The sequence below is a fragment of the Prinia subflava genome, chromosome 2 (assembly GCF_021018805.1).
Source record: "Prinia subflava isolate CZ2003 ecotype Zambia chromosome 2, Cam_Psub_1.2, whole genome shotgun sequence".
NCBI lineage: Eukaryota > Metazoa > Chordata > Aves > Passeriformes > Cisticolidae > Prinia > Prinia subflava.
Window position 1 is genome coordinate 1,657,422 of NC_086248.1, and position 27,314 is coordinate 1,684,735.

A 27,314-nucleotide genomic window follows, 5' to 3' on the forward strand; every position below is an offset into this window, starting at 1 on the left:
ACTTTAATCCAACAGATTTTGTTCTTATTTAATTTTACAGCGTGTTATTTATGGATATTGTTGTGGTGGATCGAGACTCTGCTCCTTCCCAACACCAAAAACCCCTTTTTGGGGACTTTTCCGTGGAGATGCATCATTTTATCCCCTGAGTATTTTGGGGTTTAATTTGGGCGGTAACTGTGGGGCAGCAACTTTGTGGATTTGCAGGATCATTCCTCAAAGGATTTAGGTGAGATTTCTTTTCATAGGAGCAAAATTCAGCAAAATTCACTCATTTAACCTCTTCCCAAGGAATTTCTGGTCCTGATTGTAGCCAGGGAAGACAGGAGAGCTGCTGGAGGGTGATTCCCTCTTGGAGAAGAGTCTTCAACACCCCCAGCTCAGCAATGAGGGGATTTATTCCGAGTTAATCCACCGTTGTTTCCTCATGGATGGATCCAGGTGTTCTGGGAGGTGGGAGAATCCTCTGAGAGAATTCCAGCTGCCCAGGGAGTAGCAGACAAAACTTCTGGAATTCCTTCAGCGTGGATGGATTGTCACTCGCAGCCTCTCTGCCTTCCAGGACTCCTTCTCCTGGATTTTGCAGCCTCCTGCCCGCCAAAATTCTGCTGTGACAGCCTCGTGCCTCTTCTCTGCCACAGCAGGAAGGGTTTGGCTGCTGTGCTGTGGGGCTGAAATTCGCTTTAATTTACTTTAAACCCAAGTCAGGGTGGCAGAGGAAGAGGATAAATAAAATTTGCCCCTTGTGGAGGTGTCTTAGGTGACAAATGGGATTTCTCCCTCATTTTTGTGGCCATTTGATGACAACAAAGTTGACATTTAAGGCAGTCAGGACCCTGCAGGTCCTCCTGGTTGGTCTGCCAAGAGGGAATTGGGCTTGAATGTCAAAATTCAGGAAGCAGGAGCCTTCTGCCATCCTCATCCCCGTGGAAAACACAGAAATCCGATTTCTGCAGTGGTTTGTAAAGTTAAACACCCTTGGAGATCCTGGAGGAGTAGAAGGAGTGAAGGAGTAGAAGTCATTGAGAATAAGAAGTGAATCCCCTTCGGTGGGAGTGCTCAGTGTTTGTGCAGTTTGGAAATTCAGCTTGTCTGGCTGCGTTCTGCAGGGTTTGGTGATTGCGTTACGGGGCAGACACTGCCACCCTGCATTTGCAAAGCTGTAAAAATGAAAAAGGAAGGCGAATACAAATGGTGACTTTGAATTTTGGTTGTGTCCTTATCTGTATTTCCCATCCATGCCATTTGTGATTTATAGAATTCCTTTTTTTGTTGTTGTTTTGGAGCACTGAAGAAGCTGCCCTGGCTGGGAATTCCATCCAGTCGGTGTCAAATCCTCTTAACAGATCCCACCAAATGCTTTTCCTCCTTTGCTCAGCAAGAGAAAAATTTGAGCAGTGATTTGCCACGCTCCTCTCTCTTTCCATGGAGACTTTCCTGGAGCAAGGAGGAGGAAGGAGGAGGAAGGAGGAAGAAGGAGGAGGAGGAAGAGGAGGAAGAGACGAAGGAGGAAGAGATGAAGGAGGAAGAGAAGGAGGAGGAAGAGGAAGAAGAGGTGGAGGAAGAACAGAAGGAGGAGAAGGATAAGAAGGAGAAGGAGAAAAGGAGAAGGAGAAAAGGAGAAAGAGAAGGAGAAGAAGAAGGAGAAAGAGAAGGAGAAGAAGAAGGAGAAAGAGAAGGAGAAAAGGAGAAGGAGAGAAGGAGAAAGAGAAGGAGAAGGAGAAAAGGAGAAGGAGAAGAAGGAGGAGAAGGAGGAGAAAAGGAGAAAGAAGGAGAAGGAGGAGGAGGAGAAGGAGAAGGAGAAGGAGAAAAGGAGAAAGAGAAGGAGAAAAGGAGAAGGAGAAAAGGAGAAGGAGAAAAGGAGAAGGAGAAGAAGGAGAAGGAGAAAAGGAGAAGGAGAAAAGGAGAAGGAGAAGAAGGAGAAGGAGAAAAGGAGAAGGAGAAAAGGAGAAGGAGAATAGGAGAAGAAGAAGGAGAAGGAGAAAAGGAGAAGGAGAAAAGGAGAAGGAGAATAGGAGAAGAAGAAGGAGAAGGAGAAAAGGAGAAGAAGAAGGAGAAGGAGAAAAGGAGAAAGAGAAAAGGAAAAGGAAAAGGAGAAGGTTGTTGTTGCTTCATTTCTCACCACAGGGCTCCTTTCCCCTCCCCACGGTGACAGCAGCACTGGAGCGTTTCCCAGCAGGCCTGGAAGCTGTGATCACACTCCCACTGGGAATGTCATCCCTGCAGGAGACGGGAATGTGTCATTTCCATGAAAAACAGGATTTTGACAAGATTTACAGCTCCTGCCCTGGAGTCTCTTCCTCGCCTAGGCAAAGTGTCTTTATTTAACAGTACCTAAAATACCGTCCAGAGCATGGTGGGTTTATTTGTGGATTTATTTCCCTGATAATGTCCCTCTGGAATTCTCCCAAGCCCATCACAGCAGGCACACGGAGAGGAAGGAGGAAGCCCAAACCCTCTCAGGTGCCACCAACCCAATGCTCCCTGCAAATGGGAACGGTGCAGGACCACCCACCTGCATCCCCCCGTCCCCAAACACGAATCCCACATCCAGGGAAAGTGCAGATTGACAGATGGATGCCGTCTTCCAGGGGAACTTTGGAATTTAAAATGCAGCAGGAGACATCTTTAAAGAGCACGAGCAGATGGCTTTGCTTTGTGGACCTATAGGCAGAGATTAATGTCATTCGCAGTCTTTTAACTGCTTCCATCTTTATCCTCCTTTTTATTTTTCCTGCAGAAATTAACCTTGGCTGTCTGTCTGCAGACAGAAAGCTTGGGATGGTTTTTCATGATTGCTGCCCTCTCAGAGCCAGGCAGGTAAAATAATTGGCCTTGGGTTTTAAAGTGAATAATAGGGTGAGTGCCTAGCTCAGCATTGAAAAAATATCATTTAAACCTACAGTAATTACTTGTCTTTTTTTATTGTTGCAGTTTCTCAAATAACTATTTAAATGCAGACATTTATTTTTAGTGCTAAGGTAAAAAAAATCTGATTTTTTTTCCTTTTCCCAGCCCTTAAAGCAGTGCAGTGTGAGTCTAATCCTTACTGCAATCAGGATTTTTCCAGCTGCCATCAAATTATGGGATGTGGGATATGGAAAAGCCGTGGGGTTCACTGGGAACAGCTGAAGGGGAAAAGCTCAACAGGCAGCCAGAGCTCCATTTGACTTCTCACACGTGCAGCACTGTGAGAAACCAGAAATAATTCCCAAAAAACAAACGTACACCTGAGTTTCCCAACAGGGAAGTAGGTGGTGAGGTAAGCTGGGATGTGCTTTGTGCCAGGAATTCTCACTGGACGTGTCTTGGCACCGAGCGCTCGGAGCAGGCTCGGGCAGAGTCACCTTTTGCCTTCAGAAAACAGAATAAAGGATCTGCAGTGCCAGCGCCGCTCGAAGCTGGGAGAACTGGGCTGATTCCAGGAGAAACAAACTCACACCTGGCTGTGCTCGTGGCCCTCGCTGCCACCTTTGATTCCGTGGCAGGATCCAGCCAAACCGGGAGGGAAAAAATAGAATTTGCCCTGATTTTGTGCCAAGTTCGTGCCCCGAATCGCTGCTTTTGGAATGTGTGAGCATTCCTGATTCTCCTCAGGAAGCAGCAGCTGGGTTGAGGCAGGGCCCTGGGTTATCCCAGCAGCTCTTCAGCTCAGGTGTGAGCCTGGAACAAACATTTCCAGGTTTGGACCTATAGGCAGAGATTAATGTCATTTGTGGTCTTTTAACTGCTTCCATCTTTATCCTCCTTTTTTATTTTTCCTGCAGAAATTAACCTTGGCTGTCTGTGTGCAGACAGAAAGCTTGGGGTGGTTTTTCATGATTGCTGCCCTCTCAGAGCCAGGCAGGTAAAATAATAACAAACATTTCCAGGTGGAGTGTGAGCCCCGGGAGCTGCAGGGTCCGGTGGATCCAGAGGGGCTCACAGGAGTCTGGGCCGATGGAAAATAAATGTTCAGAGTCTCGAGGAAACCGATTTATTTTGTAAGAGCAAAAGGCTCAAAGCGCTGAGTGGAAGCAGGAGCTGTCTGCAGAGTTAAACCCAAACCAGATCCCAGTTTGCAGCCTGGAAAGCGTTGCCCTTTGAGACACAATTCCCCATTTTTTTCCCCTAATCAACAGCGAGCTCCATCAAAGGCCGGGAGATGCAGGACAAAGAGGAGCTCATGTGGCAGCACGGAGCCGGGATGTGCCCCGAGGCAGCTGCTTCCACCGGGGAATTGCAAGAGCAATTGAGAGTCATAGCATCGCTCTCCTCCCAGGAGCCTGGGGGGAGAAAAGTTCCCTCCTTCCCTCTCTGAGTTTATGAGGATGCTTCCTGTTTAGTTCTCGGATCAAGGAATAGAATGTATCAATAAACAGAGTGGGGAAAAGATCACCCAAGTAATTTGGTTTAAGTCTTGCAAGGTCACTTTCCCAAACAGCAGCCAAATCTCTGTGTAAAATAAAATAATTTGGTTTATTATCTGTCAGTGCTGTGAGGGCTGAAATTGGAACTCTGTTCTGTGGTGTATTTGTGGGTCACTGCTCTGGCTTTGTAACCAAAAGTGAGGATTTGTTAAGAAAATGATTTGGAGTGGGGGAAAATCTGCCCATTCCATCTCTCCTTTGGAGGATGGAACGAGAGGACCTTTAAGGACCCCCACACAACACCCGAGCGGCAAAGCGAAGGACAAGAAGAGTTTCTCTCTTCCTAAGCATTTCTCTCTCCCTTCTCTTGGATTTCCCGGGACTTGGCCTGAATCACTGAAATCAATTTGGCTGCCACGCCTCCCGTTGCCCTCGTCCTCTTCCTTTTTCCTCCTGGAGTTGCTCTCCAGGCGCTTTTCTGAAGCGCATCCCGTTTAACAGAGAGCCTTTTGTTCGGCTCGATGTCATAACTTGCACTTGCGTCCTTGGGCAAGAGCATGAAAAGAGTCTTTTAATCTCCCTGTGTTTATTTTTAATAGGGAGCGACATAATCAGGAGGTGGAGGTGACTTTTCATCTCAGGAGCTGCGAGGGGGGAAGACAATTCCGAGATAATTTTTGGGGCGCTCACACAGAGGGAGCGGCCTGGGGGCGAGTAAGTCTCTTCCTCTGTGTTACCAGGAGTCGTAGGGATTTTTCTTCTCCTGTTCTCCAGCTCTTCGTGATTTTAAAGTTCACAGGGTCATTTAGGCTGGAAAAGATCTGTGGGATCGTCGAGTCCAACCTGTGACCGATCCTCACTGGATTGTCACCAACCCAGAGATCCGAGTGTTGTTCCTTGGACACCTCCAGGGTGGGGACTCCAAACCTCACTGGGCAGCCCCTTCCGACGTCCAACAGCTTTTCCATGAGGAAATTCCCTCGGATGTCCAACCTGAAGCTCCCCTGGCACAGCTTGAGGCCGTTTCCTCCCGTCCTGCCCCTTCACCTGAAGCTGTGTTTGCACACCTTGAGGAGCTCTGAGGTCTCAGCCTCTGCAACGCCACCAAAACCAAACAGATCTTTCAACAAAGGCAAAAGAGCAGGAAAAGAGGAACTTTGGGAACATCTTTTCCAAGTGGGAGGTGTGTCAGATGGAAGTAGGGGAGGAATTGTCAGAACTTGAAATTTAGGTGCAGGTTTGTGACAACTTGCAGTGGCAGGAGGCAAAACTTTGGGATTGGGGCAGGCATGGAAACAGGAACTCTTCTTCGTGAAGTTGTAACTTAATTTTCTCATTTTCAAGGCTTCTTGAAAAGAAGGGAAGTTAAACTCTTACCAGAATAAAAGTGAGGTTCTTGTTTTATTTTGCCTTTCCATCAAGTAAAGAATTTTACCTCCAGCTTTTCCAGGCAGGTGTTGCATCTCCCTGGAATCAATTTCTTGCATCCGTGTGGTCAAACAATGGCTTTTAACTTTGCTGTAGACAATAAATATATAAATAATATAAATCACAAATCAATCACAAATAAATATTTAAATAAAAATCAATCTGAAGTACATGTCCAGCCAACTCAAGGAGTTCCTTGAGTAAGATGAGCCTGTAAATGTAAATATTTCCCAACTGCTGCTGCCTTTTCCCTGGCTGATAACTCTGGAGGCTCATCCTGCTCTTCCTGTAAGTTATTTCTGAATTTCGTGGGGTGTTTGAGAAATTGAGGGAATTTAATCAACTTGGTAAATTATAGTGATGTTTTTAAAAAAAACACATGAAAATCATAGCACGGTTGTGGCTTGTATTCCCAAAATTAATTTTTTGCAGAGGGAAGGAGGCTTGTGGGAAGGATTGGCAGAGTAAGGAGGTGATCAGGGAGAGGTGAAACTTCTCCTTGTAATTCCCAGTGTTTGCCATTTTCTGGTCACAGAAAATGACCTGCTTTCTCCTCTTGGATCAGTTCTGCTCCATAAAAAGAAAATGCTGAACTGGTTTAAAACACTTCTCAGGAAATTGCTGCTTGAGAGTGTAATCTTTCTGCAGCTCCTCTTCGGCTGCACTCGTAACAAGATTTAGGATTTTTATGTATTTATATCTAGCAGGTTCATTTGTGCTTCAGCTATCACACTGCAAATTCCGAGGATTAGAATTCCTGCTCCTTAATCCTGCTGGGCTGCGGAGAAAACCTTGGTATTCAAATAAAGGACTTTTTCTAATTCAAATAAAGGACTTTTTCTAAAAATTGATGTAGAGCAAAGCTATTGATGCAGCCACTGTCACCTTTTCCCTTTGAGCTGTGATTTGAAATATAAATCAGGAGAAGAGGTGGCTCGTGGAGGTGTTTTTTCCAGTCTGGGCTTTGTTTTATTTTAGAATTGGAAATCCTAATGTATTCCAATATTCTGTAATTGCACTCTCACGGGAATATCATTGATCTTACATTGATATCCGAAGAGATGGTGAGGCTTTGGTGCCACAGAGATTTGGAATAAAACATTGATTAATTCCTGGAGAGTTTTGAGGACAAACCACAAAAACCAAGAGTAGAATGAAGCCACACTGGAGTGGATTATCACCATGCACCAGCTTCTTCTGAGCATAAATCCTGCCCTCTTTATTTTTCCCTCTTTATCCTTCAGGAATTCTCCAGACCAGCTGCATTTGCCTAACTCTGATAGATTTCCTCCCAGAGCTTCCAGGCAGTGTTCCTCTCATTGATACCCAAACCCGTTCCAAAGCACCACAGCAGCACGAAACACGAGATCAGAATTATTTATTCGGATTTTTTAAATTTTTTCAGGTTTTGATTTCATGTTGCTTTCTGCTGCTTAGGCAAGAAACGACCTCTTGGCCGTGCCTTCACTGTGATCACAGCCCTGGAAGTTCTGTGGCTGTGTGGGATTTTAAATAACTGGGATAACCTGCGGTCTGGGAATGTTTTCCTTCCACGGATACACCTTCGTGATACAACTGAAATCCACCCTCAAGGGAATCCATCCATCCAATTCCCACAGATTTTAATGCATTTAGAGGACATTTCCTCTCCCATCCAACGTGTGTGTGTGGTTTTGCTGGGGTACAGATTTAACAGACGGTCTGCAGTGTCAGATTGAGACACAGCAGTTAAAATCTCAGCATTCATGTTGCAGGCACGTTTTGTTCACTATCCAGAATGATTTTTATAACTTTAATCCAACAGATTATGTTCTTATTTAATTTTACAGCGTGTTATTTAGGGATATTGTTGTGGTGGATCAGGGCTGTGCTCTGCTCCTTTCCAACACCCAAAAACCCTTTTTGGGGACTTTTCCGTGGAGGTGCATCATTTTATTCCCTGAGTATTTTGGGTTTAATTTGGGCCGTAACTGTGGGGCAGAAACTTTGTGGATTTGCAGGATCATTCCTCAAAGGATTTGGGTGAGATTTCTCTTCATAGGAGCAAAATTCAGCAAAATTCACTCATTTAACCTCTTCCCAAGGAGCTGCTGGTCCTGATTGTTCAATGAATATTTTCATTGTCCCCACGGTCACCTGCCTTCCTAAAACCGCCGAGCTCTATCCTCAACAGCGGGAAGGTCGCGGTTCCGGTCGCGATGAGACAAAAGCGAAATATTCCATGAAAGTCCTGCTTGCAGCTGTTGAATCCTTTTTTTTAATTTATTTTTTCCAGCCCTTCCACCCCATGGTGAACCTGGAATGCTCCCGGGATTTCCGTCCCTTCCTGTGCGCCCTGTACGCCCCGGTGTGCATGGAGTACGGGCGGGTGACGCTGCCCTGCCGCCGCCTCTGCCAGCGCGCCCACAGCGAGTGCTCCAAGCTCATGGAGATGTTCGGCGTCTCCTGGCCCGAGGACATGGAGTGCACCAGGTGAGCAAAATCCCTTTTTTTGTTTTTTTATTTCAAAATAAAATCGTGCTCGCATCCAGGGAGGTTTTATGACCCGTAAAAAAAACGGTGTTTTAAACGTTTTCCTTCCTGTTTTCCAGCAGCCTTTCCTGAGGTGGGAAGTGAGTTCCTATTTCTGCCCGAGAGCTCAGCTGAAAATTGGCTGGCCTTGATGAGGGTGAAATCTCAAAGCTTTTTGCAGAGCATGTACCCCTCGCTGGGCTGCAAACAGCTGCGTTCAGCTTTACATTGCATAAATAAATTTGTGGAAAAACCATCCAGTGGTGTTCCGAGCTGTTTGAGACAGAATATGCATGAAATTAAAAGCAGTATCTTCATCCCTTATTGTTTTTTATAAGTGACTCCAACAGTTAATGAAACTGAGGAGCACAAACAGGAGGAAATAGTTCACAGTTGGATTGGAGACAATGGAAAACAATTAAAATTATTTTAGTTAAATAGGTCAGAGGATGTTTCTGGGTTACTGGGATTGCTCCAGTCTCTCCTTTGAAACCCCAGCAGTCCTCAGCCTCCAGTCAGAGCTTTATTTACACAAATACTTCCATTGTAATTCCATTTATTAAAACTGGTGGCAGTGCTGGTTGGAATTTTGGTGTCACCACCTCTCTGCCCTGTCTGCGGCAAGCGCAGTTGCTTAGGAAAGGCTTTAAAATGTTTTTGGCATCCTCCTGCCGTGGGCTTGAATTCACAGATTTCCTGGGATGGATTTTGCATCCTTACCTTCCTTTTTAAAGCCTAAGTGGGCTCCTCATCTGTTTTATTGTTAAACTTATTTTATAGTTTCAGTATTGCGCTGTGGGATGAGTTTGTGACTACACAGTGCAGAATTTCGTGGATTCCTCATTTTTTGGATTTTGCTCCAGTTGGTTTGCCTGAAGTCACACCTAGAAACGAGGCCACCAATCCCTGTAAATTGCGAGTACATTTTTTGTAAATGCCTTTTTTTTTTAGGTTCCCAGACTGCGACGAGCCCTACCCTCGCCTGGTCGACCTCAACTTGGCCGGCGAGCCCACGGAGGAGGCGCCGATGGCTGTGCAGAGGGATTACGGCTTCTGGTGTCCCCGGGAGCTGAAAATCGACCCGGAGCTGGGTTACTCCTTCCTGAGGGTCCGCGACTGCTCCCCTCCTTGCCCCAACATGTACTTCCGCCGGGAGGAGCTGTCCTTCGCCCGCTACTTCATCGGCGTCATCTCCATCGTCTGCCTCTCGGCCACCCTGTTCACCTTCCTCACCTTCCTCATCGACGTCACGCGCTTCCGCTACCCGGAGAGGCCCATCATCTTCTACGCCGTCTGCTACATGATGGTGTCCCTCATCTTCTTCATCGGCTTCCTGCTGGAGGACCGCGTGGCCTGCAACGCCTCCAGCCCCTCCCAGTACAAGGCGTCCACGGTGACGCAGGGCTCCCACAACAAGGCCTGCACCATGCTCTTCATGGTGCTCTACTTCTTCACCATGGCCGGCAGCGTCTGGTGGGTCATCCTCACCATCACCTGGTTCCTGGCCGCCGTGCCCAAGTGGGGCAGCGAGGCCATCGAGAAGAAGGCGCTGCTCTTCCACGCCAGCGCCTGGGGCATCCCGGGCACCCTCACCATCATCCTGCTGGCCATGAACAAGATCGAGGGCGACAACATCAGCGGCGTGTGCTTCGTGGGCCTCTACGACGTGGACGCGCTGAGGTACTTCGTGCTGGCGCCGCTCTGCCTCTACGTGGTGGTGGGGGTGTCCCTGCTGCTGGCCGGGATCATCTCCCTCAACCGCGTCCGCATCGAGATCCCGCTGGAGAAGGAGAACCAGGACAAGCTGGTGAAGTTCATGATCCGCATCGGCGTCTTCAGCGTGCTGTACCTCGTGCCCCTGCTGGTGGTGATCGGCTGCTACTTCTACGAGCAGGCTTACCGTGGCGTGTGGGAGACCACGTGGATCCAGGAGCGCTGCCGGGAGTACCACATCCCCTGCCCCTACCAGGTGAGCTCAACCTGGCTCCCAACCCTCCTTCCATCCTCGTTTTCCGCACGGGGCTCGGCTCCGGGAGCTGGGATGTGTCCTGAGAGCAGGAAATTTGGGGTTGTTTGTGGAGGGGGGGGATGGATTCTGTGTGCGCTGGGTTTCTGTCAAGACGGGCTCTGGAAGGGGTGGAGGTGGTGGAGTGGTGGGTTTGAAGCAGTGGAATCACAGAACAACAGAATGATCAGGTTGGAAGAGACCTTCAAGATCATCAAGCCCAACCCAGCCCTAACACCTCAACTAAACCATGGCACCAGTGCCACATCCAGTCTGTCTTTAAACACAGCCAGGGATGGTGGAGTCACCACCTCCCCGGGCAGAACAATCCAGTGCTTTATCGCTCTCTCTATGAAAAATTTCTTCTTAATATCCAACTTGTATTTCCCTTGACGCAGCTTGAGGCTGTGTCCTCTCGTTCTGTCAGTGTTGCCTGGAGAAAGAGACCAACCCCACCTGACACAGCCACCTTTCAGGGAGTTGTGGAGAGTGATAAGGGCACCTCTGAGTCTCCTTTTCTCCAGTATAAACACCCCCAGCTCCCTCAGTTCCTCACGGGGTTTGTGTTCCAAGCCCCTCTCCAGCCTTGTTGCAGCCTCTGGACGTGCTCAAGTGCCTCAATGTCCTTCCTAAACTGAGGGGACACAGCTGGACACAGCACTCAATGTCCTTCCTGAACTGAGGGGACACAGCTGGACACAGCACTCAATGTCCTTCCTAAACTGAGGGGCAGAGCTGGGCACAGCACTCAAGGTGCGGCCTCACTTCCTCACTTGGAATTTGAGCCATGGGCTGATTCCAGAGACCTTTTGGGGCTCTTTCCACTCCAAGGAGATGCTGAGAGCGGGGTTCTCCCTCCTCTGACGGGGCTGTGTTTGTCACAGGGAGCAGTGCTGCTCACACAAAGCTGTTGTGCCCTTCCCTCTGAGCCTCCCCCAGCAGGAAGGGCCCTGCCAGCCCCATCCCAGCAAGGATCCCTCTTGCTCCAGCAGCTGAGGGTGTGGAGGGAGCAGACCTGGGGCCCTCGGGGTGATCAAACCAGAAGATGTTGAATTCCTGAGGGCAGGGGTGATTTGGAGAAGCCCCAGGCAGGAGGGGGCTGTGGCTGCCCTTTGGTCCTGGCCTGGTTGGGCTGAGCAGCCTGGGGGGGTCTCAGGGAGGGTCTCGGGGAAGTTTCCTCGGAATGGGGAGAAATTCCTGACCCAGATGGCAGAGGAGAGTTATTCATCATTCCTCACTCAAAGCCCTGCTGTTCCTATTAAGAAAAGTCGTTGCCCTACTCAAATTATTGAAATCAGAAGTTCCCATCAGCTTCTCAATGATTTTTCGTGGAGTTTCTGGGCTGTGTGGTCCCTACACGGGATGTAAAGGTGTTATTTTAAACCACCCTCATGACCAGGGCTCCATGAGTTTATTTTTGGTGAGGAATTTTGGCATTTAAACGGATTTGTCATCAGTCGTGCTGTTTGCAGTTCTTCATCTGTGGCGGTTTTGGGGCTGTGGTGGCCTGGAGGTTTTGTGCTCCTTTTGTGCCAGGAACATCTGTATAAAATCCAACTTGAAGCATCCTCTGAAGAAAACCAGATCTTGCAGCTCATCAGCTTTGGGGTTTTTTTTTTCAAGAAATTGAGATTTATCTGCTCGGTTTAATTGAGTTATCGCAGGGACAGAAGCCTCCCAGAGCCCTAAGATCAAACTCTCCACTGGTTTATTCAGATGCAGTTGAAAAGAAAGTATTTCAAGGATTAATTGCCTCCTTTTGGGCCAAAATGTCAGATTGTTTTTGGAATGACATTCCTTAGATATTTTTCTGCAACTTATTTTAAAGGAACTTTATTTCCAGAGGGTTTTACAGCAAATCTCTATTTAACAGCTGCACGCAGAGGGATATTTAAAAATTAACATTTTGGCTCTGAAGCAGTTAAAACACCAGCTGAGTCATCAAAGCTCACATTTTAATGCAATCAAATATCACTTAAAGGTTTGGCTGAGGCTCGGTAATAATCCTTTTATTACCTTTTAACCCTTTTTGGTTTGTTAGGTTTTATTTTAGGGCTGGACTCTTCCCGTCTGATGTGGGAGCATTTTTATGGCAGGAAATCTCTGGCACTGGGTGTGTGCAGCTCCATGGGCTTGATGGAGTCTTCACTGCTGCAGGTTTTAATCTGGATGATGCTTAAAAACAAAGAGAGAAAGAAAAATAAACCCAAAACAGGGGGGGACACGTGGCTTTATCCTTAATTTCCAACACCCACCGTGTGCCAATCTAAATTTAAGGATTTGTAAAATCACGTGAGGGTTTTGGGGAGGCAAAATTTGGAGCAAAACCTGGTTTTAAACCTCGGAGCTGCGTGCTGGAATAATGAAAACATGCAGGAAAACACTCCTGCAATCGCTGGCAAACCGTTGCCGTCATGGCCCAGCGGGAGTCAAAAGAACAATAATGGTTTCATTCACATCAAATTGGGTTGAAGGACCTGCAGACCCCAGGGAGTATTAGAGGGGTTGGGTTTTTTTTCCTTTTAACCCGTCCATTTGTATTTTTTCCCCCTCAAACTAAGCACGCTTCCAATATTAAACAATCCGGGTTTATAACCGAAGCAGATCCCCAAAGCTGTGGGGGAAAATGAATTTATCCTTAGCTCACGCTCGTGAAATGTGTCCTTAAATCAGGGGGAAATGTGGAGTTTTGTGGGGAAATAAGAGCGTGTTTTAATGTTCTTTAATTAACTTCCAACGTTTCTGAGAGCAGAGCATCCTAAATGGAGAGCTGGGGTCGATCCCACGGTGGGTAAAAGGTTTCACACAGCTTCCCTGGGGTTGTGGTGGTCTGGAGCTTTTTCCCAACACCAGCAAACGCGAGGTTAAAAACCCCTCGGGGCCTGACATCATCTTTGCCATGGGAGATGATGCCACAGAAACTCCTTCTGGAAAATTCCCTGCTTGGGGGTGGGGATCTGCAGCTGCTCCTGCGGGAGGGACAGCGCCGTGGATTCTGCTGCCTGCTCCACAGCCGGGCTGGGGTTCAGATAAAAACCAGAAACTGCTTTGATTTGGCTGCCTGAAATCAGAAATATTCCCCAAATTAGGAATATTCAGGATCCCTTTGTGTGGGAAATCACCCACTGTGATTCCTGGATGTTTCCTGGCTCGACCTGGGTATGGATTCTCCCGGCCTTTTGGCAAATTTTGCTTTCCTTGTGAAATAAAAACTTTCTTTGCCACAAGGGCAGGGAATCAATGTCCCAATTTTCCCTCTCCTCGTGGACAGGGATGGAAGGAGTTTGTGCTGCCCTCAGTGTCCTCTGTGCTCCAAAATCTGGGAGAGAATAGGAAAGGAAATCTGGCCTGAAACTGTCCTGACCCATCCTCCTCTCTTTTTACTCTTTTTTTGGGATATTTTTCTTTTTCTGGAAGGGGAAACACTGCCTTTGGAATCTGCTTTCAGCATAGGAATATTCAAACAAGGAGCTGAGTTTTACGTCAGAATCCTACTTTTCAGTCATTCCCTTAAAAAAGGAATTAACAAAAAAGGAATTAACAAAAAAGGAATTAACAAAAAAGGAATTCACCTCATGGTTCACAGGGCAGAACTTCACCATTCTTGGTAAATTCTTGGTGTTGGCTTGGTTTGTTAATGTTCACCTCTCAAAGTTTGTCTCTTCCCTCTCTTGTCTGGAATTTCATCCCAGACGTTGATGGAATGGGGATTCCATTGGGAATTCCATTGGGAATCAAATCAGATCCAATCGAGTGCACTGGGATAAAATTTTGGGCTCTGCAGGAGCACAGGGTGGCTCAGGTTGGTGGGGAAGGTCAGGTTGGATTTTAGGAAAAGGTTCCAGTCAGGTTTGGAATTCCTGTTGCCATAAAAGCAGGGATTTCCTTCCCATCTGAGCCCAGAAGGGAAAAACAGGGGAAAAGGGGAAAAAACCCCAAATTTTAAAGTTAATTTTCCTGCTGTTCCACATCCTTGGCCTGCACGGTGATTTATTCCTTACAAGGACAGTGATGGAGTTTTATGGAGTTTTATTCCTCTTGGAATTGCAAAGGAAATCAAAACTGGGCCACAGTGACCTGCTCCAGTCTGTGGAAAAAGGTCTCAAAACTGGGATAAATTCAGCTAAAAAGTGAAATAATGACTCAGTAAAGTCTGTCCTCGGGGCTGCTTGTAATGTACATTTCTCTGAAGAGATGGAGGAGTTCAAAAGTCAGGAAAAATCTGATTTCCTGCAAAGTGAAGAAAGCTTTAGGATTAATTTATCTCAAATCCAAACCTAAATAGACTCCACAGCTTCCACCAATGCTTCAGGGCCAGACTCAGCACGGAGCTGCTGGGAGAGGCTTCAAATTTAGATAGTAAAGAGGAAAAAAAAAGGAAAATAAACCATTTCCAAGGCATTTTCTACTGTAATGGGAGTCCTTGGGAAGAGGAGCAGTGGGAATTCCTGATCTCTTTCAAGAGGTCACTTTGGCTCTCACTGGGTGTTTTTATTTGGGATTTTTGCTGCAAAATTCTGGGGACATTTCTGGGGAAAAGGTGTAGGAAAAGTGGGAGGGGTTTGCAGTCAGTCCCCATCAAAAATCAGAATAAACTCTTTTAAACTCATTTTCTAGATCTTGACAGGCCTCAGTTGAATCTTTATAATCATTCCAGAAATAAAATGAGAGAAGAGGTTTTTTTGCCCAGTTTTTGAGGATTAAATGTAAATAAGCACCTCAGATGGAAATTCCTGGAATTTGGGAATCCCATGGAGAGATTATTTCACTTTGCTGCTGATAAAAAGGAGTTTTTCTGCAGGAACGATGAGCACAATCCTTTAAAAGTAATTTTCACCGAGTTCTTTGAAGCAGTTCCTGTGCTTATCTCAAAATCTTCCTTATTTTCCTTCTGATCTCCTCTTTAAAAATATTTAAACTGCCTTGGTGTTTTGAAGAACTGAATTATTCCGAGCTGTAAGATGATCTAATCGTGAATATCTTTTTTTATCAGCAACAAAAATAGACAATCCCATTTTTTTCCCCCATTTTTCCCCCCTCTCCACTCTGTTTCATTCCAAGTCCAGGCCTTGCTGTGGGATAAAGTTAAATGGGATTTTACTGGAGTAAAAATCCCTGGCACAAAGGGAATAAAAGTAAACAGTTATTAACAGTTATTAACAGTTTATTCCTGTTAATATTGAGATTTTAACACAAATTTTAATGCATTATCTGACAACATTGGACCAATGGGTTTTAATATTAGGATTAAAATCGCCTGTTAGTAATTCTGGCTCAAGAATTCAGCATTTTTCTCATCTCCCGTTTTCACAAATGCACTTTTTGTGCTGATAATGGTTAATTTTTTATTTTACTGTACATTTTCAACATCCTTTTAGATGTGGCATCCCTGCCCATGGCTTGGATCAGCCTGGGATAGCAGGAGGTGCCCATGGCAGGGAGTGGAATGGGATGAGCTTTAATTTCCAAACAATTCTGTGATTCTGTGTCCCAAAATTAACATTTTGTGACAAAAATCTCTTCATTTCGGGCTCTTTTTGCTCACTAACATCCCTAAATTGTTTTATTTTGCTGCTTTTTTTAAATGCTGCCTACGCTACAGGGGCAGGGGCAACATTTCCAAGTTTCATTCCTCCTTGGCATGGCTATACCCTTCCCTCTGCTAAATATTCCAGCTCCTCGTGCTTATTTTAAATAAAACTGGGCTGAAACAAAAGAAACACAAAAAAAACCTGGCAAGAATTAATCCTTGACTGGCAGACCCTGTGGCTTTGCAGTGCTGCTGGAGTCAGGCTGGAATTTCTCCGTTTTTGTGGAGAAAAATTCAATTTTTTCCCATTTTTTTGTCCATTTTTTCCATTTCCTCCCCATTTTCTCCTCTCCTCGGGGTGTTGCCACTGAGTTTTTTCACCCAGCGTGTGTCAGCTGTTTCACCATCTGTGGGGCTGGCTGGGAAAAGAGGCTTTGTCAGGAAATTCTCAGCACCGTCCACGTGAAAGGGAATAAATAAATATAAATAAATTCAGGGATGTGTCTGTAAATCCGGGATTTTCCTCCATCTTCTTTCTTCCTCGGTTCTTGTTTAGAATTCCTCTCAGGAGAGGTAATGGATTTGCTTAAGTCTGCCCTAAGGAGGTGCTTCTTGTTGGATGCAATTATTCCATCTTAAAGGAAACAAAACAAAACAAAACCGAGGTGGAGATAAAACCAGATTTTCCACATTAAACACAAGATATGGGGCAAATCTGAATTAAGAGCTGGGCTGTACTCAGAAATAAATGCAATTTAGAACATTCCTGACCACAGAACTGCAATGATACATGGAATTTCTCCAGGAAAAAAAATATATTCAAGGAGCAGCCTTGAATTCTGATTATTAAGGAAGAGCTTTTCCCACTGAATCTTTAATTGTGATTAAAGCAGCAACAGAAGTGAAGTCGCTCTTCACCCTCAGAACTGAAAGCTGCAAATCCATCATCCAAAATCAGATTTGTCTTTTTGTTTCAGTAAACCGAAGGAAATTGCTCAGGATTTGCATTCTGAAATATTTTTTAACTTGTGGTTTGTTTATTTATTTTTGTCTTTTTAAGTGCTCCTGATGTCACTACATATAATTATTTTTCTATATTATTTTCTATATATAATTATTTTTCTGAATTATTTTAAGATAACTGCTCAACAATGAGCAAGACTGGGGTTTTTTCATTTTTCATACTTCAAATTTTTCATTTGCACCAGTATGAAACAAAACTGGTATCAAAAACCAATAAGAAATGTCAAATCTGATAAGAAATAACAAAATTGATGAGCTGTGTCCAAATCAGGATAATGCTTTGGCCAACTTAAATTTTATGAATTAAATGTTTAAATTTTATGAATTGTTTCATTTTGCATTATTTTATAGGGTTGCATTTTTTATAGGTTTAACAACCCATCTTTAATGCATGAAAACACCCCAATTTCTCCTCCTGATGCAGTTTTTCAGAAGGAACTGGGAGTTTTGAGTAGAAATAAGTCATTAATAACTCTTGTTCTTATATTTTAATATATATCAGTGCAGTGTTAGGCTATAAAGTTTTCTCAGTTGATGGAATAACCCTGACACCAAATTATTTTTCAGAGGCTCAGGGATGCGTTTTTTAGGCACCTACACAGTTAAAATTCTTGGGAAAAAAGGAATTTTAGATGGAATCTGAGTTATCATTTAACTTCTGGGCTGGATAAGAATAGCTGTTCCCCATAAAGATAATTTTATGAACTTTTATTCCAGCGCCTTATTTATTTATTTTTAGCTTTGAAGCGCCAAATCTCGCGGAGTAGCCAGAACGGTGTCAAGCTTTGATAAAAACAAGCAAGATTTGAACAATAATTTGCTTTACAGTGAAAAAACCTTCTGCATTTGTCTGGAAAACAAATTGTGAGGGCAATTTGTGACAGTGAGCAGTGACAGTGATGGAAACCCTTTTGAAAGCAGGGCCGCCAGATCAGATTCCCTTTGGTCTTTCCCCATTTCCAACAAGAGGACGGGTTAATTTGAATTTCATTGCTTTTTATCCTGAGGGAAATATCAAAAGATCGGCGTTATCTCCCCAGAGGAGGGGGACAGGTGTTGTGTTTGGCTTTTTTCCCCACACACACACACCTCGTGCTCATTAATTTGTATTTTCGCACGTTTTGGCGGGAAGAGGCCGCCGTGATTGATCATTCGGGGGCAGGAGGGGAAAATATTCAGGAATTGGTTATATAAGCATTTAAACGAGCAGCAGGGTTGGTTTTCCCTGAGGGAAATGTGGAAATTGATGTTTTTAACCTCCTCTCTGAGCGCCTGCCCACCGCGCGTTCCGTGAGGGAGGCGAGGCCTCCGAGGCGGCGCGTTCGCTCAGCGTTCTCGGATTCACTGAGGGAAAAACTTTTCTCTGGGATGCTCTGCACCAGCCCAGCAGATGAGAGGGGGAAAAAAGGTTTCAGAAATGCCTTTGTTTAATTTGTGATCTTTGTATCTGACAGAACTTGCCGGGCGAGGCCTCGGCGCTCGTGGGATGTGTCTGAGCAGCTCCGAGCGCGGCACGGGGCTCACAGCCCAAATCTCACATCCCCTTCTTTTCTTGTCAGCTGGATGGCTCTGAGAGCCTGGATCCACAGGGAAATCCTTCCCTGGGATGGAATTCCCAGAGAATTCCATCCCTAGAGGTGTCCAAGGGCGGGTTGGAGCAGACTTGGATAGCGGGAGGCGTTGGAGTCAGAACTGGATGAGCTTTCAGCTCCTTTTCAACCCAAACCATTGGGAAACTCCATGAAATCACCACGTTCTCGTGTTCCTGGAGTGCACAAACCCCTCTTACACCCCCAGGAATGCTGTCAGGGCTGAAGGAAAACAGAATTAGCCCAGAATTCTCTTCCCTCTGGGAAAAGTTCTCATCCCTAAGGATGCAGCCCCAGCGCCTTCCACTCCCTGACACTGCCCTCACAGAAAAGCAGCTCCTGGGCTTCAGAACAAGCAGATTTTTGTCTAAAAAGAAGGACATGACCCTGTTTTTTAAGGCCCAGAGGAGATCTGTCTCTGGATTTGAACTTTCCAGTGGGAAGGGAGAATTTTGAAAGCCTTTTGGTACAGGATTGTGAGGGGAACGTTGAGGTTCAGAGACATTCAGAAGGGTCTGGCCAGGTGCCGAGTGAGAAACAGAAGAAATGACAGAATTAAATTCCTTACTAAACATTCCCAGTTATTGTTTCAGCTGGTAACAGGAATGTAGGTGCTAAAATTGGGTTTAGGAGGGGTTTTTTTTCCCCTCACTGGCTGCATTCACTCTCTGATACTGAGGGGATCACCATTCCCACATCCCCATCTCTGCCAAAAAAAGTGATAATTGTTATTTCATATCTGGAATGCAGCTCAGGCTCTGGTTTTAGATGCACTTTGGGAATTTTTTTGGTGTTCCACAACTCGGAGTTCAAAAGTGAGGTCAGTGCAGGGCTGATTCCAGGGAATTGCTGTCGTGTGGGATCTCTGGTTAATGCTGAAGTCCCAACCTGGGCTGCTGAGGTTGCTGGATTTAGGATTTAGGATCAAAGCCCCTCTCAGAGCCCTCCTCTGAAAGCAGAGTATCTAAAACTCCTTTGGTGAGTAAATCATTGGCGGGGGGACGAGGAAATCCCACATTTCTACAGGATAACAGAGGGATGTGGCATTTTCCCTAATAAAAATTAATTGTGGAACATCAATAAAATGCTGCAACCCAAAAATGCAGCGGTGCCTCCAGCACACGTTAAATCTTTAATTGCAGCTTCAATACCGTGTATTTATATCAGCACAAGCAGGAACAGACTGAATTTCTCAATAAAATGGTTTGGGTTGGGAGTGATCACCTCGTTCCACGGATACCTCAGACTGTCTGTGCTGCTGAGAAGGTGCTTTTTGTATTTTTTGTATTTTGTATTTTCTCCTGAGCGAATTCCAACCTGGAATCTGCCAGCAGAGCTTTGCTTGCATCATTTTCTTGTGAAAGAAGAGGAAATTCTGCGTGGAGAACTCTCATCAGTGATTTTTCCCTCCTGTGGCAGGGGGCTGGAATGAAATGAGCTTCAAGGGCCCTTCCAGCCCAAACCATTCTGCAAATCCTGCAATTTCTGCTCCTTGTTATTGCAGGATCTGTTGCATGGCAGCAGCTCTGAAGGATTTTGTAGAAAAGAAGGATTAAAATACATTTCAAATTATCCTGAGCTTCATTTCAGTTCCTTTTCCTCCTTGCAGCAGTTTTTGAGGTGGTTTCTTAAATAAACCAATAGTTTTTTCAGGTATAAACACAAATAGAATCAGGCAGTGCTCAGAGAAATTCACTTTTAAACTCAAAGGTATTTCCTTTTAAGCTGAATTTTTGAAAGCACAGCTGAGTTTGTTCCATAAACTCAGACATCTCCAGAGGGTCTCATTTATTGATTATTCCCTGCGTCATCTCCTCTCTCCAAGAAGATAAATTGAAACCAGGGATCCTGTCCAGTTGTCAATTTTCAGAAGTGGTTCTGATGCCTGTTCAAGGTCTCATTCCCTGTCAGGGAGAATTTAATATAAATAAGGACCCAGAGCAGATCATGATCACGGGTGCCTTTGGAAAATATTTTGCATTTTGGCTGAGGTGTGGAGTTTGAATATTCCAGGTGAATTCCTCATTTCATGTGTGGTGAATAAATCTAACCCCATCCAAGTCTGCACTCTTCAAAGCTGTATTTTTTCCTAAATAGCAGTAAAAAAGTCTAAGTTTTGATGATGACCACAAGTGAGTTTTTGCCTAAATTTGCTGGTTTTAAAACCAGTCTCTATCCAGTATTTTGGGATTGGAGATGCCCCAGTGCAAACACCTGGTTTTTAGCCCAATAACCCTGGAAGAGTCATCTCAAGTTTCATTTTTCCGGTGTTAATTATCATAAATGTTGTTAATTATGATAAATACCTCGTATGTGCAGATTAATATTGTTTCAAACAGGTGCAGTCACTTAGTATTAATGTGAGTTTAATGGGTGTTACTCCCTGAGTTGGCTGCTTTGAGGCTTAATTTGGAGAAAAGTGTGTAATGATGTTTAATAACTCGCTTTGCCAAGGAGCAGGACGTGGAAAGATTTGTTGAATGCATTTATTTTAATTTTTTTTTTCACTCGGAATTATTTGTAGCACTCATCACAAACATGTCGAGCCAGGAGTTGTGCTGTTGAGTGATTTACTGTAATACCTTGGTGGAATTAATGCAGTGAGCAGCTCAGAGCTTAAGGACTGGGATTGGTGGTTTACTCTTGATGAAAAATTCAAAATTAAATTCCCTTCAGGCCCTTCAAAATTAAACTCCCTTCTGCTAGGGGAGACCTGGCCCTGTGGACAGACATTAAATATAAATATAAATAATTAAACATAAAAATGCACCTGAATGTCGCCTTCATTAAGAAATGATGAATTTCACCCCTTTTTCCACTCAGTGCCAAACGAGCTCGTGATGAAATAATGAGGTGGATTTTTGAGAGCTTTGTTTTGCTGGGTAATTTATTTTTTTTTTAATTGGGTGATGGTTAATATTTTTGAATCCTGGGTGGAATCTCACCCAGGGCTGGCTACAAAACCACCTCAGGGCTGTTCTGCTAAATGGTGCAGGAAGGTCCAAAGGTGTCCAGGACCCTTCAGCATCCGTGGTTTTCCTGGGGCAGAGGTGGAGAATTCCTAAGGAACATCTCCTAATGATGCTCATTGCATTTCTGCACTTTTATTTTCCATCTCTGGTGGTGACAGGACTAAAACTGTGCAATAAAACAAAATACTGAACCAGGGATTGCTGGATTTGCTGGATTAAACCAGTGGAAGCTGTGTTGCCCCTCAGCAATCATTGGAATATGCTTGGAATATCCTAGGGTGGATATTTCTGGCAAATCCCCCCAACACAGGGCATGATTTGACTTCAAATTTCCAAATTGGGGGGAAAAAACGGTTCTGGGTGTTGTTCTAGGAGGTTGTACCTGTGTCTCTACATCAGTTCAGGTTTGTAGGATCAGAGGGGAGCTCTGATTTTCAGTGTCACAGCCTGGGGACACTCAGAACGTGCCTGTCCCCACAATCCGTGTTTGAAGCCATTCCAAACCCCTGCTCTCCCAAGGATGGGATTCCCTCACGGCTGGTGCAGTATTTCTTTCCTGTTGCTTGGATTAAACATTTTTAAGTGGTTTTTCCCCCCACATTTTGGTGTTCAGCCATTTTTTTCCTCCTTTTATTCCCCCTTTAGCAGCTTCTTCCAAGGGGTGCTGGTTGTTCCCTGTGAATTCCCAGAGTATTCCAACCTCACCTCAAAGAGCCCCAGCCCCTGTCTCAACCTGCTCCTGGGATTTGGGGAAGATTTCATTTTAATTTCCCCACAATTAAACCTTCCTGTCACACCAACCCTGAGCCATCTGCGGGTCTTTCCTACCCCGTTGTGCACCGGGTTTATTTCTGGTGGCATCGGGATAAATCTGCTGTTTGTCCTCAGCCCTCGTCCCCTGAGAAAAAGAAAAATTTCAAAGGTGGAAGGAAATTTCCAGGGGTTTGGAAATCTCCCTCAGCTGTGACAAAAAGCAGGAACTTCCCGTTAAGGGTTGGGTCATTTAGTGGCCTGTGGGTGTTTGGGGTCGTGGAATCACAGAGGGGTTTGGGAAGGGACCAAAACTCATCCAGCTCCAACCCTGACACCTCCCACTGTCTCAGGCTGCTCCAAGCCCTGTCCAGCCTGGCCTTGGACACTTCCAGGGATCCACAGCTTCTCTGGGAATTCTATTCAAGGGCCACAGCCAGGAATTCCTTCCCAATATCCCATCCATTCCTGCCCTCTGGCAGTGGGAAGCCATTCCTTGTGTCCTGTCCCTCCATCCCTTGTCCCCAGTCCCTCTCCAGCTCTCCTGGAGCCCCTTTAGGCCCTGGAAGGGGCTCTGAGCTCTCCCTGGATCCTTCCCTTCTCCAGGTGAGCACCCCCAGCTCTCCCAGCCTTTATCCCAGTTCCCCCAGTTGCTGGAATTGCTGGAATTCCACGGTCACACAGATGCTCCCAGAGGACTTCACAGCACCACGAGTTTGTTCCTCCCCTCCACAGCTTGGTGGCCTCTTTCAGCCTTGCTCTGGAGGCTCTCTCTCCTCAGAGGTTCAGTTTTTGGGCTGGGTTATCAACTCCAGAAAGCCCCCGGGTGTTTGTTTTGCAAAAAAGAAACGTCCCTACCCTACAGACCTGCCTGGAAAGAAAATCTTCTTCTTTTCCAAACAAACCCTTTGGGAATAAAAACATTTGGAAAATCAGATCTTGTGAGCGTTTCCAGGTTCAGCCGATCTCCCTGAAGAGAAAACGTTTTGCTGGGTTGAACCAGGCACTTGCACCTGAATTCCCGAGGGAGGGAGGCAGGGAAACCCTTCCAAGGAACGAAGGATCCGTGCTGACCATCCATGAAGCTTCCACTGGCGTTTTCCCAAAAGCAGCCACGGCACCTGGCCCTGTATAGGTTAATCCCATCAAAGGAGCGACTCTGGCTGCTCTGCAGACTAGAAAACATCCCGCGGTTATTCAGGGCACGGACAAAAGAGCAGAAATACAAACGAAGGCCGGGACCTCGCAGCAGTTGAGCCTTTTGTCTGAGCCAGCGCAGCGCTCTCGGTCATGCTCCGTGGAGCCGGGGAACAAAGGAACCCTGACCGTGTTTGCTTTGGCTCCAGGCAGGGAGGGATGATTTAAATGCGTTCCTAAACGAGTGGTGAGGCAGAACCGGGCACTGAATCCTCCTTTTCTCTCTTTTTCTCTCTCTCCAGGTCACTCAGATGAGCCGTCCAGACCTGATTTTGTTCCTCATGAAGTACCTGATGGCCTTGGTGGTGGGGATCCCCTCGGTGTTCTGGGTTGGGAGCAAGAAAACCTGCTTTGAGTGGGCCAGCTTCTTCCACGGGCGCAGGAAAAAAGAGTGAGCGCGGAGATTTTACAGATAAACCCTTCCCTGGCTGTCCTGGGAAAGATTTTGGGTTGGTTTTTCACGGAGGCAGAGGCAGGAATGGATGGAAAAGTCACTACTCAGAATGGAGCAAGGAAGGACAAGACAGGCAACAGCTCAAAAAATTCCTTATTTATCCCTGACTATCCTTTGTTCCCAGAATCAGATCTACATTTGTCTGTCTTCAGGATGTTTTTAACAAGAATTAAGTGTCAATAAAACCACTGCAACCACTCTGCCTCTCACCAAGAGGTGGAATGGAAACTTTTTATTTATAAATGTGCATCTAGCCAACGGAATCAGAGCTTTAAATTGAAATTAAACACAAGTCCTTCTCACCGTGCTTGCAGTTGAAACAATTTAATCTGCTTTTAATCTTCCTTATGCATTGGTGCTGAGGAGCAGTCTGATAAAGTGACAACAAGAATCTCTTGGAGCTTCTGTAAGGCCGAAATTAATTTAGATCAAGGTTGGCATCGATGTAGAGACAATCTGTGGGATTTCATGGTAGCCATGGCACGTTCCTAATAAATATTGTCCTTTAAGGTGTTTTAAAACAAATCCACAGAGACAGAAGCCTTTCGGTGAGTTTTGGTCCATCCTTCAAGGATTCAGCTCGGCTAAAACAACCAGATAGGGAGGCAGAAAGGGATTCCACCTCACTGAGAGGTGGAGTGGAAACTTTTTATTTATAAATGTGCATCTAGCCAACGGAATCAGAGCTTTAAATTGAAATTAAACACAGGTCCTTCCCACCATGCTTGCAGTCGAAACAGCATTTAATCTGCTTTTAATCTTCCTTATGCATTGGTGCTGAGGAGCAGTCTGATAAAGTGACAACAAGAATCTCTTGGAGCTTCTGTAAGGCTGAAATTAATTCAGATCAAGGTTGGCATCGATGTAGAGACAATCTGTGGGATTTCATGGTAGCCATGGGTAGGCAATTGGAATATTTATTAGTTCCTAATAAATATTGCCCTTTAAGGTGTTTTGAAACAAATCCACAATGACAGAAGCCTTTCGGTGAGTTTTGGTCCATCCTTCAAGGATTCAGCTCGGATAAAACAACCAGATAGGGAGGCAGAAAGGGATTCCACCTCACTGAGAGGTGGAGTGGAAACTTTTTATTTATAAATGTGCATCTAGCCGATGGAATCAGAGCTTTAAATTGAAATTAAACACAGGTCCTTCCCACCGTGGTTGCAGTCGAAACAGCATTTAATCTGCTTTTAATCTTCCTTATGCATTGGTGCTGAGGAGCAATCTGATAAAGTGACAACAAGAATTTCTTGGAGCTTCTGTAAGGCTGAAATTAACTTAGATCAAGGTTGGCATCGATGTAGAGACAATCTGTGGGATTTCATGGTAGCCATGGGTAGGCAATTGGAATATTTTTTAGTTCCTAATAAATATTGCCCTTTAAGGTGTTTTAAAACAAATCCACAATGACAGAAGCCTTTCGGTGAGTTTTGGTCCATCCTTCAAGGATTCAGCTCGGCTAAAACAACCAGATAGGGAGGCAGAAAGGGGCACTGTGATGTAAATACTGCTCCTTGTCCTGTTTGTCTCTTTTAATTAACGCTAATTAATTGCCTGTGTGCCCAGAGTGGTCAACGAGAGCCGGCAGGTGCTGCAGGAGCCGGACTTCGCGCAGTCGCTGCTGAGGGACCCCAACACTCCCATCATCCGCAAATCCCGGGGCACGTCCACGCAGGGCACGTCCACGCACGCCTCGTCCACGCAGCTGGCAGTGATGGACGAGCAGAGGAGCAAGGCTGGCAGCGTCCACAGCAGGGTCAGCAGCTACCACGGCAGCCTGCACCGCTCGCGGGACGGACGGTACGAGTGTCCCCCCAAAAAACACCCGGGGGGATCCGGGGGTTTGGGTGGGGAGGGAGCTCGGGGGTCACCTCATTCCACCTGCCTGTGTTAGGAATGAGACGCTTGGCACGGCCGATATTTTCCAGGTGGTGGGGTCCAGCTTCTGTTTTCCAGGTCCATCAATCTTTGATAGTGATGTCCAGTTTCCCTTTTTCAGGAGCCATAAATCAGTGAGCTGAAATCTTTCTTTCGTCTCTAGGATGTTTTCCCACCTTCTGTGAAAGGCCTGGGTCCCTTCTTATTTCCTTCTGTTAGGAATGAGACGCTTGGCACGGCCGATATATCAAGCAGCAATTTAATAATTGATTAATTAGCGTGGTAAAGTGTGAGCAAAGACAGTGCTGAGTACAGTGGAAGGATTTTCCCTTCCGACTGCACACCCATTGCTGGACCTGCTGGGATTTTATTAACTTTATTCATACATATTCATAAACTTTCTCAGCAGTTTCCATTTCTAGTTTTAACGTCACCATTCAATAATTAACAGTCATAAATCCATAGTTGGTCCTGTACAATTCCATAGACTATTGTGAGCTATTTCGATATTCCAATATTCCAGGATGTACTTCCAGGATTTGTTTTCCAGGTGGTTTGGTCCAGCTTCTGTTTTCCAGGTCCATCAATCTTTGATAGTCATGTTCAGTTTCCCTTTTTCAGGAGCCATAAATCAGTGAGCTGAAAACTTTCTTTCGTCTCTAGGATGTTTTCCAAACCTTATGTGAAAGGCCTGGGCCCGCTTCTTATTTCCTTCTGTTAGGAATGAGACACTTGGCACTGCCAATATATCAAGCAGCAATTTAATAATTGATTAATTAGCGTGGTAAAGTGTGAGCAAAGGCAGCGCTGGGTGCAGTGGAAGGATTTTCCCTTCCAACTGCACACCCATTGCTGGACCTGCTGGGATTTTATTAACTTTATTCATACATATTCATAAACTTTCTCAGCAGTTTCCATTTCTAGTTTTAACATCACCATTCAATAATTAACAGTCACAAATCCATAGTTTGTCCTGTACAGTTCCATAGACTATTGTGATCTATTTCGATATTTCCAGGATGTACTTCCAGGATTTGTTTTCCAGGTGGTTTGGTCCAGCTTCTGTTTTCCAGGTCCATCAATCTTTGATAGTGATTTTTCAGTTTCTCTCTTCAGGAGCCATAAATCAGTGAGCTGAAATCTTTCTTTTGTCTCTAGGATGTTTTCCCACCTTCTGTGAAAGGCCTGGGCCCGCTTCTTACTTCCTTCTTTTTTCTAAAAGCCTTTTTACATTCTAAAACTACAGTTAAAAATTCTTTAATACAAAGCAAGCATCTAAAGTTAGAATTCAGACACTTATTACAGAATAGCTTGAGATTTATAATAGGTAATTGCAAGCAAAAGATTTATTCAAAAACTCCCTTCCATGCTTTCCTGGGTTGTTTATTAGAACTCATCTTTATAACTGTCCCATGGCCGTGTTCTAAAATTACAATTACACAGATTTTCTTCATTTCCCTGACACGAAACAGAACTTTGTATTTCACAGGAGGGAGCTCAGGGGTCACCTCATTCCACCTCCCTGGGACACCTTCCACTGCTCCAAGCCCCATCCAGCCTGTCCCCCAACAATTCCGGGTGTCCCCAAATTGTTAATTTTGTTTACAAAAAGTAAACTTTTGTAA

General features: G+C 45.3%; 1 protein-coding gene across 2 annotated transcripts in view; it reads left to right on the top strand.

The window, feature by feature from the left end:
* Positions 1-27,314, top strand: part of FZD3 (frizzled class receptor 3) — a 52,047-nt gene that overhangs the window by 18,290 nt on the left and 6,443 nt on the right. Inside the window, exons 3-6 of one of the 2 annotated variants that reach the window (XM_063423012.1) lie at positions 8,053-8,249; positions 9,240-10,257; positions 23,597-23,745; positions 25,378-25,611. In XM_063423012.1, the coding sequence (XP_063279082.1) occupies positions 8,053-8,249; positions 9,240-10,257; positions 23,597-23,745; positions 25,378-25,611 (1,598 nt within the window). Of the gene's footprint in view, positions 1-8,052; positions 8,250-9,239; positions 10,258-23,378; positions 23,504-23,596; positions 23,746-25,377; positions 25,612-27,314 lie in introns of those variants that run through there. The other variant, XM_063423019.1, reaches the window with a different exon arrangement.